The sequence below is a fragment of the Tupaia chinensis genome, unplaced genomic scaffold (assembly GCF_000334495.1).
Source record: "Tupaia chinensis unplaced genomic scaffold, TupChi_1.0 Scaffold000115_1, whole genome shotgun sequence".
NCBI lineage: Eukaryota > Metazoa > Chordata > Mammalia > Scandentia > Tupaiidae > Tupaia > Tupaia belangeri.
In genome coordinates, this window is record NW_006159579.1 from 6,506,965 (window position 1) to 6,522,070 (window position 15,106).

Below are 15,106 nucleotides of genomic sequence, written 5' to 3' on the forward strand. Positions count from 1 at the left end.
TGTGTGTGTGTGCGCGCGCGCGTGTGATCCAAAATCACAGGAGGAGAATGGAGGAGAAGGGATTGAGGTGTGACCATCCCCCAGGGGGTGATTTCTCACTTTCTCTCTCACTATCTTTCTCTCTGGGGAGCGCACATGCCCTAAGGCAAAAACCTGGAAAAAAAACGTTAAAAAAAAATTCCAGGCATAATGTGACATGTGTTTGTTTGTTTCTTGAAAAAGAATTATCTTTTATTTTAGCTTTATTTTAATTTGACCAGAGAGGAACAGAGAGAGGTAAAGAGAGAGGGAAAGGGAGAAAGCAAGCCACCAGTCCGGGACTCGAACCAAGTCGGCCATGTGGGAGTCCAGCACCCTAACCAACATGCAACCTGCCGGCTCCCAGACATGTGTTTTAAAACATGTTTTGAAAAGAAGAAAATTCACGACAAACAGCAGAATAGGATAAGGTGTTCTATGCAGTAGTTTTCTTAAAGATTACAGGGAGTTATTAAGATGTAGTGATAATATACAGAAGAAAGGAAAAGAAGACTTCTTTGAGCACAGGCTCTGTTCCAGGTCATGTTCTATCTTTTATCTTGTTGAAAGGAAGGTCAACATTTTGGCAAAAGCAACACTGCAGTGACCCACTTACCTGACTTTTGGCAATCCTGGAGCCTCTGGAACGCGACTGTTCCTGGAAGTAAAGTGGGAAAGGATCAGAGAGCTGAAACAGTGATTCTGAGCTTAGCTCTGGGCTGTCTGTGGACCCTTGCCATGTAATATTCTGGTAATTTATATTCTGGTGTGTTTTACAAGAGAGGGAGTTAGAGCCTTTATCAGACTGTTCAGGGAATCTGGGACACCTCCTCATCCCAAGTGTAGAAATGGCCAGGCTAATCAGTACTCTTGTTGCAAAGCCGTCATGTTTTTACATAGCGTCACAGCTTCTGTGTTCTGAACACCCGGGAAGGTATTTTTGGTATTAATCCTGAAGTGCCCTGTTAGGAGGCCGTGCCGCACGTGTTTGCACTTCTAGGGAGGGTTTTTATTGATTCATCAGGCAGCATACACCAGCACTGAGCAGCACTGCCCTGTAGAAATATCTTTATATTGTGTTGAACTCTGGACCTTGAGTCATTCACCTCTCATTCCTCATTCTTCCTCAGTCTACACAAACAAATCAGCATCAAGTTTCAGAAGCCAGTCATAAAATTTGTTCCTCCTAAGGCTTTTTTCTTTTCAGGCTGAAAATTCACAGCACCTTCAGAAGTTTTACATAATGGGGAATGGGTTTCTCATTCTCCCCTGTCCTGAGCACCAGTTGTCATTGTTGGCAAGAAGCTGTGGTGGCTGTCTGTGGTTTAATCTGCTCAGCACAGGTTTCTGGGAACCGCATTTCCCACCTAACCCTTCAACTCTGGGTCAAATGAGAGCTGCCATTCACTGCCTCCCACTAACTGGCTGGGGTTGACTGGATCAGGGCAGGCATTGGAGCAAAGCTGGGAGAAGTCAGTTGCCAACTGTCCAGTGTAAACGCCTCTTCTACCCTGGCCCCTACTCCTACACAACTGGAACTCCCCTGTCCCTCCTCTCAGTGTTTCTTTCTCTGCATAGCACTTACTGCCACTCCGTGCAGTTCCCTGTTCTGTTCTACTGGAGGACAAATGAAAGAAGCGAACAAGCTCCGTGAGGGGAGGACCTGCATCTGCACCACTCACCACTGTATTTCTAGTACCCAGAGCAGTGCCTGGCAGAGCAGGCTCAGTCTGGGTGAGTGAGTGCATGATCGCCAGAGGTGTTATTAGCTTGAGCTCTGACTCTGTTGGCAGCCTTTTTTCTAGTTCCTCTGGAAAAGTCAACCTAAAAGACCGAAAGGAACTTGTCCAGAGATAGAGATGAGAGGGAGCAAGTGAGGCAACCTGTGATTCCCCAGTTCCTGTTGTCTCTGTGACTTGTTGCCATCTTAGAGTAACAGGATCCTTTTATTACTTTAGCTAATTCTCATTGGCTTTCTTTCATTTGTGTTAAAGAATTCAGTGATAGGGTCAGCCCTGTGGCTTGCTGGTTAAGGGAGCCAAATCCCACATGACTGACCATGCAGTTCAAATCCTGGCCCTAGTAGCTTGAAAATCACACTGCATATATGTGCATATATATCCTAATCCCCAAAGGATAGAGAAATGGAGGAAAAGGGATCGCAGCCTGACCATACCCCCTTGGGAGTTGTTTTTTCCCCTCATCATTTTCTCTGTCTGTCTCTGGAGAAAAAAAAAAAATGGTGATAATAGGCATGAATGCCAGAACTGAAGGACACTGTTCTCTGTAATATATGGTACTGGGTGGCCGATTTGGAACCTACTGAGTCATCTCTTTTGTTCCTACCTCTGCAGTGAAGCTTTTAGGGAAGAATTTTGATTTTGACAGCTCTTTTCTAGATACTTCCCTAAAGTTAAAGTTTATTACTTTTTAGTAGTTTGAGATAAAATGTATCACTTCTCTTATATATCTTTATCTTTGAAAATTTGTAACATTTTTATGCTCATTGCATCAGTATCTGAAATAAAGATTTCTGCTGCAGGTACAGAGGGACCAGGTGTCAGCATTTCTGAAGAGAGACAGAGCCTCACTGAAAACTCTGGGACAACCATCGTTTACAACCCGTATGCTGCCCTTTCTATAGAGCAGCAGAGGCAGAAGCTGCCTGTGTTCAAGGTATGTTAAATAAGGCGTTTTTAGTCAGGATCATGTACTCTTTGTGATTCTTTAGCACATAATGAGCTCGTAGATACTGTTATCCCAGGAATTACTTTCTAGGATGTGTGTATGTTACTTAACCTTACAAATTTTGCAAGTCTCTGGCCTAACCCTGTGGCCTGGAGATCCAGATCACACATGGCTGACCAAACAGTTCAAATCCAAGACCCAGTGGCTTGAGAAACATCCTAGACATGTGGGTGCCCGAAATCCTGAAAGGAAAAGTGTCTCTCTGTCTCTCTCTCTGGTGAGCATACATGCATTCTGACAAGTTAAAAAATAAAAGTAATAATTGAGGCCAGTAGATGATGTGGAGGTTAAGGTACTGGGTCCCACATGACTGATTTTGTGGTTTAAGTCCTGGACTCTGGGACTTGAAAATCACACTGAGGCTTCTTTCCCTGCTCCCTGGGCCATTGAGATATCTGCCTTAGCATCAGACCTTAATGCATGGTGAGCCATTAGCAGCTGGGAGGTTGTGCTGCAGAGTGTGGCTCATCCCTTCCTCTACACACCTTTGAACTCTCAGGTGTGTTAATTGGGATTTGGAGAAGCTCTTCTTTCTCTGCTCCCTGCACCATTGAGACAGCTATGGCCTTTTTCGCATAGGGAACCATTTGTGAATGGGAGGTTGTGCTGCAGAGCATGGCTCATCCCATCCCCCACACATCTTTGAACTCTTAGGTGTGTTAATTGGGACTTGGAGAAGTACTCCAGTCCCCCCTCTTCATGCCATCAGGACATCTGCACCAGTGGTGGACCTGACTGCACAGACTGGCAGGGACACTGAGCTGCAGAGACTGTGGCTCATCCCCTGCCACATGGCTCTGAATCCTCAGACTTCACTGATTCCTGAAGCATGCTGTGTGTGACCCTTTCTGTCTTCTTCTATTGAAGCTCAGCAGCTCAGCCCCACATGCACCTACCTGTTCTTTAGAAACTGGGAGGGCTTTGAATTATCCAAGTCCAGAGACAATAGTGCAGGTTGCTGGGTGAATATCAGGGAGGTAGAACAACAGAGAGATCACTTGATCACCTCCTCCTGCTCAACTTTGAACACTCAGAATTAACTTGAAGAATTTAGAAAGAAACTTACCATTTACCTGATGACTAGAAACCATTGCAAAGGCACAAGAAACATGAGAAACAGAAAATATCTCTCCCCAAAGGGAAAACATCAATTCTTTATCATCCATAGATAATACCATGGAGCTTCTGGAAATGTCAGATAAACAGTTCCGAATATTTATCGTGACAAGACTAAATGAGATGCAAGAGAAAAGAGACAGTGAATTCCAGGAATGAGGAAGTCCTTTCATTATTTGAATGAACAAATAGACACCATAAAAAAGATTCAAGTGGAATTGTTAGAGATGAAGACTATAATACAGTAAATCAAAACCTTCCTTGAAAATATTAAAAGCAGATTAGATCATGCAGAAGATCAAATTTTGGATGTAGATGATAAAACCTCTGACCTATAAAAAAACTATCAAAAAGACCGAGAAAATAACCAAGAAGGATGAGGTCATACGAGAACTACTAGCTACCATTAAGGGCCCAAATGTCCAGATAATTGGTATCCCAGAGGGTAAAGAAAATAATGAGAACATTGGTAATCTATTCCATGAAATCCTAGAAGAAAACTTTCCAAACCTAGAGAGGCATTCAAATATCCAGACCCAAGAAATACAGAAAACCCAAATAGAATCAACCCAAGATGATCGCCAAAGTGCATCATAGGCAGATTGGCCAAAACCACAAAGACAACATCCTAAAGTTGGCAAGAGAGAAGCATCAAGTTACTTACAAAGGTTATCATGTTGGTTAACATTGGACCTCTCATCAGAAACAATGCAGGCAAGGAAAGAATGGGGAAATATATTGAAAGTGTTAAATGAAAAAGAATTTCAACCAAGATTACTATATCCGACAAGATTATTCTTCATATGGGAAGAAAAGATAAAACCATTCTTTAAACAAAACCTGAAAAAATTGACCAACTCTAGACCAGCTCTTCAAAAAGTTCTGAAGGGGGGACCAGCAGTTAGTGTAATGGCTATGTCGTTGAACTCACATGTAGTTGACAGAGGTTTGAGTCCCAGACCCAGTGGCTTAAACTCACACTGGGCGCATGTGCGTGTGTGCCCAAGATCCCGAGAGGAGAATGGAGAAGGGATTGCGGCGTGGCCATCCCCCCTGGGGGGTGATTTCTCCCTTTCTGTCTCTCTTTCTGTCTGTCTTCGTGGTGAGCGCATGTGCCCTATAGCAAAAACCTCTCCAAAAAAAAAAAAAAATGTTCTGAAGGGAATGCTATACCAGGAAAACTAAAGTCAGGCAGACAAATAAGAGAACAAAACGAAAGCAAGAAAATGACTAACTTAATGACAGGAACAAGTCCGGAAATAGTGATAATAACATTGAATGTTAATGGATTAAATTTTCTGATCAAGAGAGACAGACTGGCGGAAAGGATAAAAAAACAAAAACTATCTTTTGCCTACAAGAAATGCACCTCATGGATAAAGACATACATAGACTAAATGGAAGGGCTGGAAATTTCATGCAAACAGAAATAAAATAAGGGCTGGAGTTGCGGTACTGATTTCAGACAAAATAGGCTTTAAGACAAAAACTGTAAGAAGAGACAAAGAAGGGCATTATATAGTAGATAAAGTTAAAGTTAGCTAGTTAAAGTTAAATGTAGCTAGTTAAAGTTAAAGGGCTAATTCATCAAGAAGACATAACACATAAATATCTATGCACCCAACCCAAGAGCATCCAAATATGGGAGGGAAAGACTGCTAGAGCTAAAAGGAGGGAGAGGTTGCAACTCTGTAATCATTGGGGATCTCAACACCACGTTATCTTCTTTAGACAGATCTTTCAGACAAAGAATAAGCAAAGAGATACAGGACCTAAACAATAACCATAAATCAAATGGACTTGATAGACATCGGTGGAACTTTCTATCCTAAAACCACAAAATATACATTTTTCTCACTCTCACATGGAACTTTTTCAGAGATTGATCATGATAGGGCACACGAATCAAGCCTTCACAGATTCAAAGGCATAGAAACTATATCCAGCATCTTTTCTGACCATGATGGAATTAAACTTGATATTACTTTCAGGAAAAATCCTTGAAAAAACACAAATACAGGGAAACTAAACAACCTACTCTTGCATGACTTCTTAACTATCAAAAAAAATTAAGACAGAAATAAATAGATTTATAGAAGCAAATGATAATAAGTACATGAGTTTCCGTAATCTATGAGACACTGCAAAAGCAGTCATAAGAGGGAAATTCATAGCAGTTAGTGCTTGTAAGAAAAAGATGGAAAGGTAGCAAATAGACCACTTAACATCATGCCTCAGAGAATTGGAAAAACAACAACAACAAAAAAATACAAAAAAGGACAGAAGGAAAGAAATAATAAAGATTTGAGCAGAAATAAATGAAATAGAAAATAAACTATACAGAAAATGAAAGCAAAAGCTAGTTCTTTGAAAAGGTTAACAAGATTGACACATCATTACCTAGACTCATTAAGAAGAGAGTAAGAAACCAGATTAATCAAATTGGCAATGAAATAGACTATATTACAACAGACAAAATAGAAATACAAAACATCATTAGAGGATAGTATGAGTGACTATATGTCAACAAACAGGAGAACCTGGATGAGGTGGACAAATTTCTGGACACATATAATCAACAAAGATTGAATCAGGAGGACATAGAAAGTCTGAATAGACCCACAACAAGCCAGGAGATTGAATCAGTAGTAAATGACCTCTGTACAAAGAAAAGCCCACATCCTGATGGCTTCACTTCTGAATTCTATAAAACTTTTAAAGAAGGATTAACCCTCATTCTACTCAAATTATTTCTAAAGATCCAAAAGGAAGGAATCCTCCCAAATTCACTTAAAAAATGACTATTTTATTTAACTTTATTTATTTTAATTTGACCAAAGAGGGACAGAGCAAGAGAGAGAGTGAAAGTGAGAAAGCAAGTCGCCAGGTCTGGGACTCAAACCGTGGGCAACCATGTGGGAGTTCAGCACCCTTACCCACCATGCTATTTGCCAGCCTCCCAAATTCATTTTATGAAGCCTCTATCATCCTTATTACAGAAATAGATAAAGGCATGACAATAAAGGAAAACTACAGAGCAATATCTTATGAATATAGATGCAAAAATTATCAACAAGATACTTGCAAACAGTATCCAACAGCATCGAAAAAAGATTATTCATCACTACTAGGTAGACTTTATTCCAGGGATGCAGAGATGATTCAACATATGCAAAACCATAAATGTAATATACCATATTAACAGAAACAAAGATAAAAACCATATGATCATTTCAATCGATGCAGAAAAAGCATTTGACAAAATACAGCATCCCTTCATGGTTAAGACTCAGTAAAATCTGCATAGAAGGGTCATTTCTTTTTTTTTAAGAATTATCTATTTAATTTTCTTTTTAAATTTGACCAGAGGGAGACACACACACACACACACACACACACACACGCACACACATATATAGGGGGAGAGAGGGAGAGAGAGAGAGAGAGAGAGAGAGAGAGAGAGAAAGAGAAGAGAGGGGAGAGAGGAGAGAGAAGGAGAAAGTAAGAAAACAAGCCACCAGGTCTGGGACTCGAACCATGGTCAGCCATATGGGAGTGTCCAACTCCTTAACCACCATGCCACCTGCTGGTCCCTGGTCCCTGGAAGGGTCATTTTTCAACACAATAAAAACCAATATAAAAAACCTATAGCTAACATTATATTGAATGAAGAAAAGCTGGAAGCTTTTCCACTAGAAACTGGTACTAGACAAGGCTGACTACTTTCTCCACTCCTTTTCAATATAGTGCTGGAAGTCCTAGCCAATACAATCAGAAAAAAAGAATAATATAAAAGGTATTCAAAAGGGAAAGAAGAGTTGAAAATATCTTTATTTGCAGATGACATGATAGTACATATAGTAGACCCAAAGGTATCCGTGAAAAAACTTCTTGAAGTAATACATGAATACAGTAAAGTGACAGGATACAAAATTAATACCCAAAAATCTGTAGCATTCTGTATATGAACAGCAAGCTGACTGAGGTAGAACTGAAGAAAAGAGTCCCTTTTACCATAGCCACAAAATGTGTGATACCTGGGGATAAACCTAACCAAGGAAATCAAAGACCTTTACAAGGAAAACTATGAAAATCTTTAAAAAGATATTGAAAATGCCACAAAAAAGTAGAAGGCCATCCCATGTTCCTGGATTAGAAGAATTAATATAAAAATGGCAGTTCTACCCAAATTAATCTACATATTTAGTGCAATTCTAGTTTGGTCCTACACTCTAAACATAGATTTAGGGGCTTTGTCTCCTATCTCAGTAGCTTTAGAAAGAGAAGTTGTCCATTTTACCACATTACTCCACTGAGAACAAGAGGAGGTACCAGTAGCTCTATTGGAACCAACAGTGAAAATTTGGCCAGGGTTCTCACTCTAGTTGCATGTGTTCAAACTGGCAGAGTATGATCCAGAAATATGGCCTCAATATATGTCACCAGTTTGTACAGGAAGGACATAGGCTTCATTAAGTTGGACTAAGTGATCTTCTGTGAATTATCCAAGATGTCCATCCAAAGAAAGAAACCAGGCTGGCTATTTGTATATAAAATAAAATCTTGAAAAAAACCTTAAAAACAAAATAAAAGAAAACAAATGGGAAGAAAAGCAGTAACAGGTTTTTAAGGATCATTCCCTTTCCCCAGTGTCATTGTGGTGAGACAGCCTTCTTCCTCATGCATCCTTCTGCAGGCTGGTGTTCTCTCTTGGTTGTGCAAAGTGTCCTTGTAGTCCTACCAACTCCACCTCTTTGAAGCTCAGTGCTGTTCTCTTAACCGGCTGACTTTGATTTCACCATGTCTGTTGGTATTTCTGTCATTCTTTCAGTCTCCAAACTGGAAATCTTTTTGTCATCTCTCTCAAATGACACACATCTGACTCTACATTTGCAATGCCTCTTAGATCTTCATGCCTATAGCTCAAGAAGTTGGAATTAACTGCCTTCAGTTTCTTTAAGCTTGGATCATTTTTGTATATGGTTGTCTAATTTTTTCAAAACATTATAGCCTACATTGCCTCCCAGGTAATATCCAAGATTTTTAGCTCTGTGTTCAAGGCCTTTTACAGTGAAGCCCTGTGAAAGCCCACCTCTCATAACTCATTTTCAAACCAAACCTGAGCTTCTCATGGGCTTTCTTTTTCTTTCCTTCTTTATAAAGTTTATTTCTTTTGAGAGAGTTAGTACTCCCAACAAGGTCCTGACACCGTGATCCATGCTGTACCCCAACTAACCCCAGATCATGGGTCTCTAAGGAGTTCTCTAGACTTGAAACCAGAGCCTTCCTATGTGGATCAACCCCACAGAGTATCATATTTTATTGCTACACCACCGTCTGGTCCACTTTGTGGACTTTGTGTGGTCTCCCTACAAAGGGATTTGCATGGATTGCTTATTTCTATCTTCTTTCTTTTACTTATATTATTTCCACTTCCTGGAATGTCTTATCTGTCTATTTATATTCAAGTTGTCTTTCAAGTTTTCCTTGACCACTTACCCACCCCTTCATACATCCAGATGTTCATCCAATGGATCTGCCATTTATAAAATACCTGCAAAGGACCCAGATCTTTCCCTTTCCGTCACTCACAATGAAAACACAGAGTCCAAGCAATCAAGAAGAAAGCATTTAGGCCACATCCCGTTAGATTGTTGGCAGTAGAGTCTCCGTTGGGTTCTTGTAGAAATACTACAAATTCCTGGACCCTACTCTAGCCCTATGAATTAGAAACCCTGAGGGAAAGGATAGGGGTCTTCATTTCTAACAAATATCCTAGGAGATTTTTGCTGATTTGAGAATTACACGTCTACATCCATATAGTGCCAGATAATGTTCCAAAATCCAGACAACGAATACTTGATGTGCTAAGTAAAAATTGGCGGCACCCCAACTCTTTTTTTTTTTTTTAAGGAATTATTTTATTGAACTTTGTTTTATTTATTTATTATAATTTGACTAGAGAGGGACAGAGTACAAGAGGGGAAATAAGAAAGCAAGCCACCTGGTCCGGGACTCAAATTGTGGTTGGCCATGTGGGAGTCTAAGCACTCTTAACCTCCACACTGCTGGCCCTGCGCCCCAGCTCTTCTAATCTTCACTGTGTATGTGGCCTTAGGTGAGCAGAGCAGTGATGAGAGTGGGAAAATCAGGAATCAGGTAATTTTTTCTTGCATTCCAAATTAGGCATTTATGGAACACCTCCTTTACTTTCTGGACCATCAGATATGTCTGTAACCAACATGTATACAGAAATGCATTGTGAAACTAAATACCAGTAGGTAAACTTGGAATTATCTGTTTTTCTTTTTTTTTTAGTGGCCAAATCAATGTTCCTACCAACACTGGGTAAAGGAGGTTCACTTTAAATATTTGTGGGACCTGTGGGTGCTTTATTGTAAACTTTTCTTTAGAGGTAAAAGTGTAAGCCTTCCCCCATCCCCACCCCCCGGGGGGACTTTTACAAGTTTAACAAATGAAGAAGTCTTATATGAGATCATACATGTGCCAAATTCAAAGACTCCTTCACACCAGAGTTTCCCTCAATTCTCTTCCCCTCCCTGTGGACAGCAGAGTTTGTTACCAGTTTCAGGTTTTTTTTTTCCCCCAAAGATAGTCTACACATAAATAAGCATGTATGTATTTCCTTTTTAGAAAATACAAATATAAATACTTGTACATTATTCACACTGTTCTACACCTTGCTTTCATCTCATAACTTATCTTATAGATCATGGCATATCAATCTAAATAGACATTTGTCCTTGTTAACAAGAGCAGATTCCATTATTGGAGTGGCTCATAATTGGTTTAACCAATCTCCTGTGAAGAACATTCAGGCTGTTTGAGTTTTTGACTTTTAGAAACAGTTCTGCTGTGAGTGTGCTTATATATATATACCTTTGTGCCCATGTATTAGTTTGTAGTATAATTTTTTAAAAGTGAAAATTTTGAATCAAATGATATTTGCATTATACTTTTATTTTTTGCAAGCAGAGAGAGAGATAGAGAGAGAGACAGAGAGAGAGACAGAGAGACAGAGAGAGAGACAGAGAGAGAAAGAAAGAAAAAGCACCTCCCAGTGGGGCATGGTTCCTTTGCAGTCCTTTATCCTCTATTTCTCCATCCCTTCAGGATTTTGGGCACTCATATAGGCACGGCTGGTGTGTGTATTTCAAAATGCCTGGAGTCTGGGATTTGAGCCACAGTTGGCCATGTGGGATCCGCCTTTCTATGCACTGAACCACTGTGCTGTGGGAATGGCCCCTGTGCCTTACACAGTTTGATAACTATTATACTTGATTGCATTTATGTTAGCTCATATAGACAGTAACAGTACCTAAGAGTTAGAAGGACATTTTAAAGTTACTTTCTTTTGGAAACAGCTTATGTCACAATGTTTATCTTTGTTAAGGTTTTTTTTTTTTTTTTGACACAATGTGTGGCTGTTAACAATGTATGGCTATTCTTTGCAGCTTAGGAATCATATTTTATACTTGATAGAAAACTATCAGACAGTGGTGATTGTGGGAGAAACAGGATGTGGGAAGAGCACACAAATTCCTCAGGTGAGTACATATTTAATATGTGTCTATATGCTTAGATTTGGTGAGGAGGCTTTTGCAAATTGAAAACTGTCCTTATTGTCAATTTACTTTTTTTTTTTTTATAACACATACTTAACTTTAGGAGTTGGACAACTTGTGATGTACAGTTTTGCTCTACTTCAATGTTTCATTTTGGAAACAGTTTTACAGTGTTTTTTCAATTTACCTTTTTAAGGTCTCTAAAGAAATATTCACCTCACTTAGATTTTTTTTAAAAAAAATTAACTTGGAGCTTATTTCTTTGGTTAACACTAATGTAACAGTTGGTCTTCAGTTTATTACAATTTTAAAATAATAATGGAATAGCCATCCTCTGAAAGGAGCAATGAGGTCTCTTTCAAAGATGTGTCGGGAACCAGCAGTTAGCGTAATGGCTATGTCGCTGGACTCCTATGTAGTCGACCACGGTTTGTGTCCTGGACCTGGTGGCTTAAAACTCACGCCGGGCGTGTGTGCGTGCGTGCCCAAGATCCCGAGAGGAGAATGGAGGAGAAGGGATTGCGGCGTGACCATCCCCCCTGGGGGGTGATTTCTCACTTTCTGTCTCTATGTCTCTCTCTGTCTGTCTGGCGAGTGCACGTGCCCTACAGTGAAAATCTCTCCAAAAAAAAAAAAAAAAAAAAGATGTGTAATATATGGTTTGTGTCATCAAATAATTACCATTGAAGAGATGAGATAAAAGGAACGCTACTGTAGTTGTAAACAAAAATCTGCTGTTGTAGGATTACTCGGTGCTGCAGGAGAAACCTCTCATACCAGGGAAAACCACATCTGTAATGGATAGGCATGGAAAGAAGAATCAGGAAAGGCTTTATAAAGGAAATGCTATTTGAAAGAGACCTTGAGCAGTCAGTGAGAGTGGACTGAGAATATTGCTAGTTGATTTACCCTTCTTACTATTGATTGGCATTCATATTGTTTCTAGTTTTTTCTTTTTTCTTTTTTTTTTGGAGAGGTTTTTAGCTCTAGGGTGGGTGCGCTTGCCAGAAAGACAGAGAGAGACAGAGAGACAGAAAGTGAGAAATCACCCCCCAGGGGGGATGGTCACGCCGCAATCCCTTCTCCTCCTTTCTCCTCTCGGGATCTTGGGCACGCACACACGCGCCCGGCGTGAGTTTGGGACTCGAACCGCGGTTGACTACATGGGAGTCCAAAGACATAGCCATTATGCTAACTGCTGGTCCCATCTGTTTTTTTCTTTTTAAAACTTATTTTTGGTTGATTTTATGTGTGTACATATGAGGCGGGCAGAGGGAGGGAGGCAAGGCAGGCACACTCCACCTGGTCTGCTAAAGCAGCAGTCACTTTCCCTTAGTCCCGCAGCCCCTCAGATCTTAGGCACTTGTGTTCATGCCTGGTTTGTTTCAGGCTGACCTGGTTGGGTACTTGAGTCACGGTTGCCATGTGCAATCTGGCTTCTATTGAGTAGTGCATTATTGCCGCTCCACAGCTGGCCCCAGTTTTAAGTCATGAGTTGCGCTGCTGTGTACATTCTTGATGAACGTGTCTGGTCTTTTTTTTTTTTTTTTTTTGAGGTGTTTTTGTTATTGAACGTGTGCGCTCACCAGAAAGACTGAGAGACAGAATGCAAGAAATCGCTCTGCAGGGGGGATGGCCACACTGCAATCCCTTCTCCTCTATTCTTCTCTTGGGATCTTGGGCTTATTTGCACATATGCCTGGCACGCGTTTTAAGCTGCTGAGTCTGGGACTCGAACTGCAGTCGACCACATGGGAGTCCAGTGAAGTAACCATTACGCCATCTCCTGGTCTCAGTTTCTTGTTTCTTTACACAGAGACACAGGAGAGGGCCAAGTCAATCACTTAATGATTAGAAGTTGGAGAGTAATGTCATAATAACAATATGACAAGTAACTATTATGATATAGTAATAATAAGCACTACATAGAGTGAGCACCCTACACACATTGATCTATTTAACTTTTTTTTTTTAGTTTTAGTTTTGCTATAAAGCATGTGCACTTGAGAGAAAGAGAGAGAGAGAGAGAGAGAGAGAAAGTGAAAGTGTGAAGTCACTCCCCAGGGGGTTTGACCATGCTACAGTCCCTTCTTTTTCCATTTTCTAGGGATTTGGGGGACATGCACATGTACCTGGCATGTTTTTCAAACTGTTGGGTCTGGGACTCCAGTCATGAAGCTGTGCGTGTGGGCTCCAGCTACCTTAACCTCCATGCCACCTACTGGTCCCAATCTGTTTAATTGTAATGACTAAGAGGTGGGCCCTGTTAACTGTATTTTACAGGTGATGACACTGTAGAGAATAAATAGTAAGGTCTAGGAATATAGAACAGAGGTGAAAGGCCACATGATAGTTGATCATTTTAGTTTGTTTTGTAATTAGACTGGTTATTTAGTCAGCTTAGGATAAACTATGTTATGTTAACAAAGAACCTGAAAATCTCCACAGCTTAAAAACACAAAGGTTTGCTTTTTGCTCATACTGTGTGGTCATCTTGCATTGGCTTTGGGGCTGCTCCATGTCATTACTGGGACTGAAGCAGTCAGTGCGTCTGTTACGTGGGAATTTTGACCTTGGAGGGAGTGGCAGAATCATGAGGTGTTGCTTAAAACTTCTGGCCAGATGTGGCTCTTCTCCTATTAGTCAAAGGAAGTTATCTGGCCTGGCCTGACAGCAAAGGGTGACAGTGAATATAATACTTCCCACAGGAGGTGACAAAGAAGAGTAGGGGCTGAGGATCCAGGCTGGGTAATGTGACAGCAAATGAAGGTAGACTTTTTCCCTCTTTAATTAAAAGATTTTAATATTTTTGGGGGCTGGCCCTGTGGCCTAGTGGTTAAAGGAGCGGAATCCCACATGGCCAGCTGCACAGTTCAAATTCCAACCCTGACTTGAGAAACACGCCAGTGCTTCAAATCCCAGCAGGATGTAGAGATGGAACAGAAGGGATTGTGGTGTGACCACACCCCATGGGGGGTGGCGTGTGATGTGAGGCCCTGTTGAGGGTGCTTGTCTTTTTCTCTCTGTCTCTAATTTTCATCAAAGAAATACTTTTTTAAAAAGAAAAGTAAACAGCTAGATCACTGTGATACTGTATTATTGCTCTAAATATCAGTTACCTTCCTGTGGAAGAATCTTCCCTTTTCCCTAGCACTTTAGTTTCCCTTGTCTGAAAGTCACTGTTCGAACTTACTGTGTTAATTTTTGTTATGGCCTGCAAAAATTGTGAAGGCTGGAGAAACTGAAGGTTATAGCAAGGATGTAGAGCAGGGTCTTCTCAGTAATTGTTTTGCCAGTTTTATGTACTATCTTTCCTCGGTATAGTACAGCATGCCGAAACACCAGAACACTTTCTAGTTTTGAAATGCCCAAAACTTTTAGGTTGTTGGGAAAATCATACTGTAGTTTTCTATGTTTCTTTATGCAAAAATGTGTCATGAGTTTTTCAACGACCCAATATATGTGGGATCCTGATGATACTTGTAACTGGAGTAATGGACTGTGGAAATAAGTTCTAACTACAATTTTTATTAGTATAGCTGTTAGTGGAATTCTTCCTAATTTTATCCTTCAACTAGAAGACTAGAGTCGGCGATTCATAAAGAGAATAGAAAGTCAGCTTCGTGGCACAGTGGTAT

The 15,106-nt window shown here is 40.5% G+C and overlaps 1 protein-coding gene across 1 annotated transcript in view; it reads left to right on the forward strand.

The window, feature by feature from the left end:
• DHX35 (DEAH-box helicase 35) overlaps positions 1-15,106 on the forward strand; it is a gene marked incomplete in the record, with an annotated part of 86,988 nt that overhangs the window by 8,295 nt on the left and 63,587 nt on the right. Inside the window, 2 exon segments of the mRNA XM_014586156.2 lie at positions 2,561-2,694; positions 11,358-11,450. Of these exon segments, the coding sequence (XP_014441642.1) occupies positions 2,561-2,694; positions 11,358-11,450 (227 nt within the window).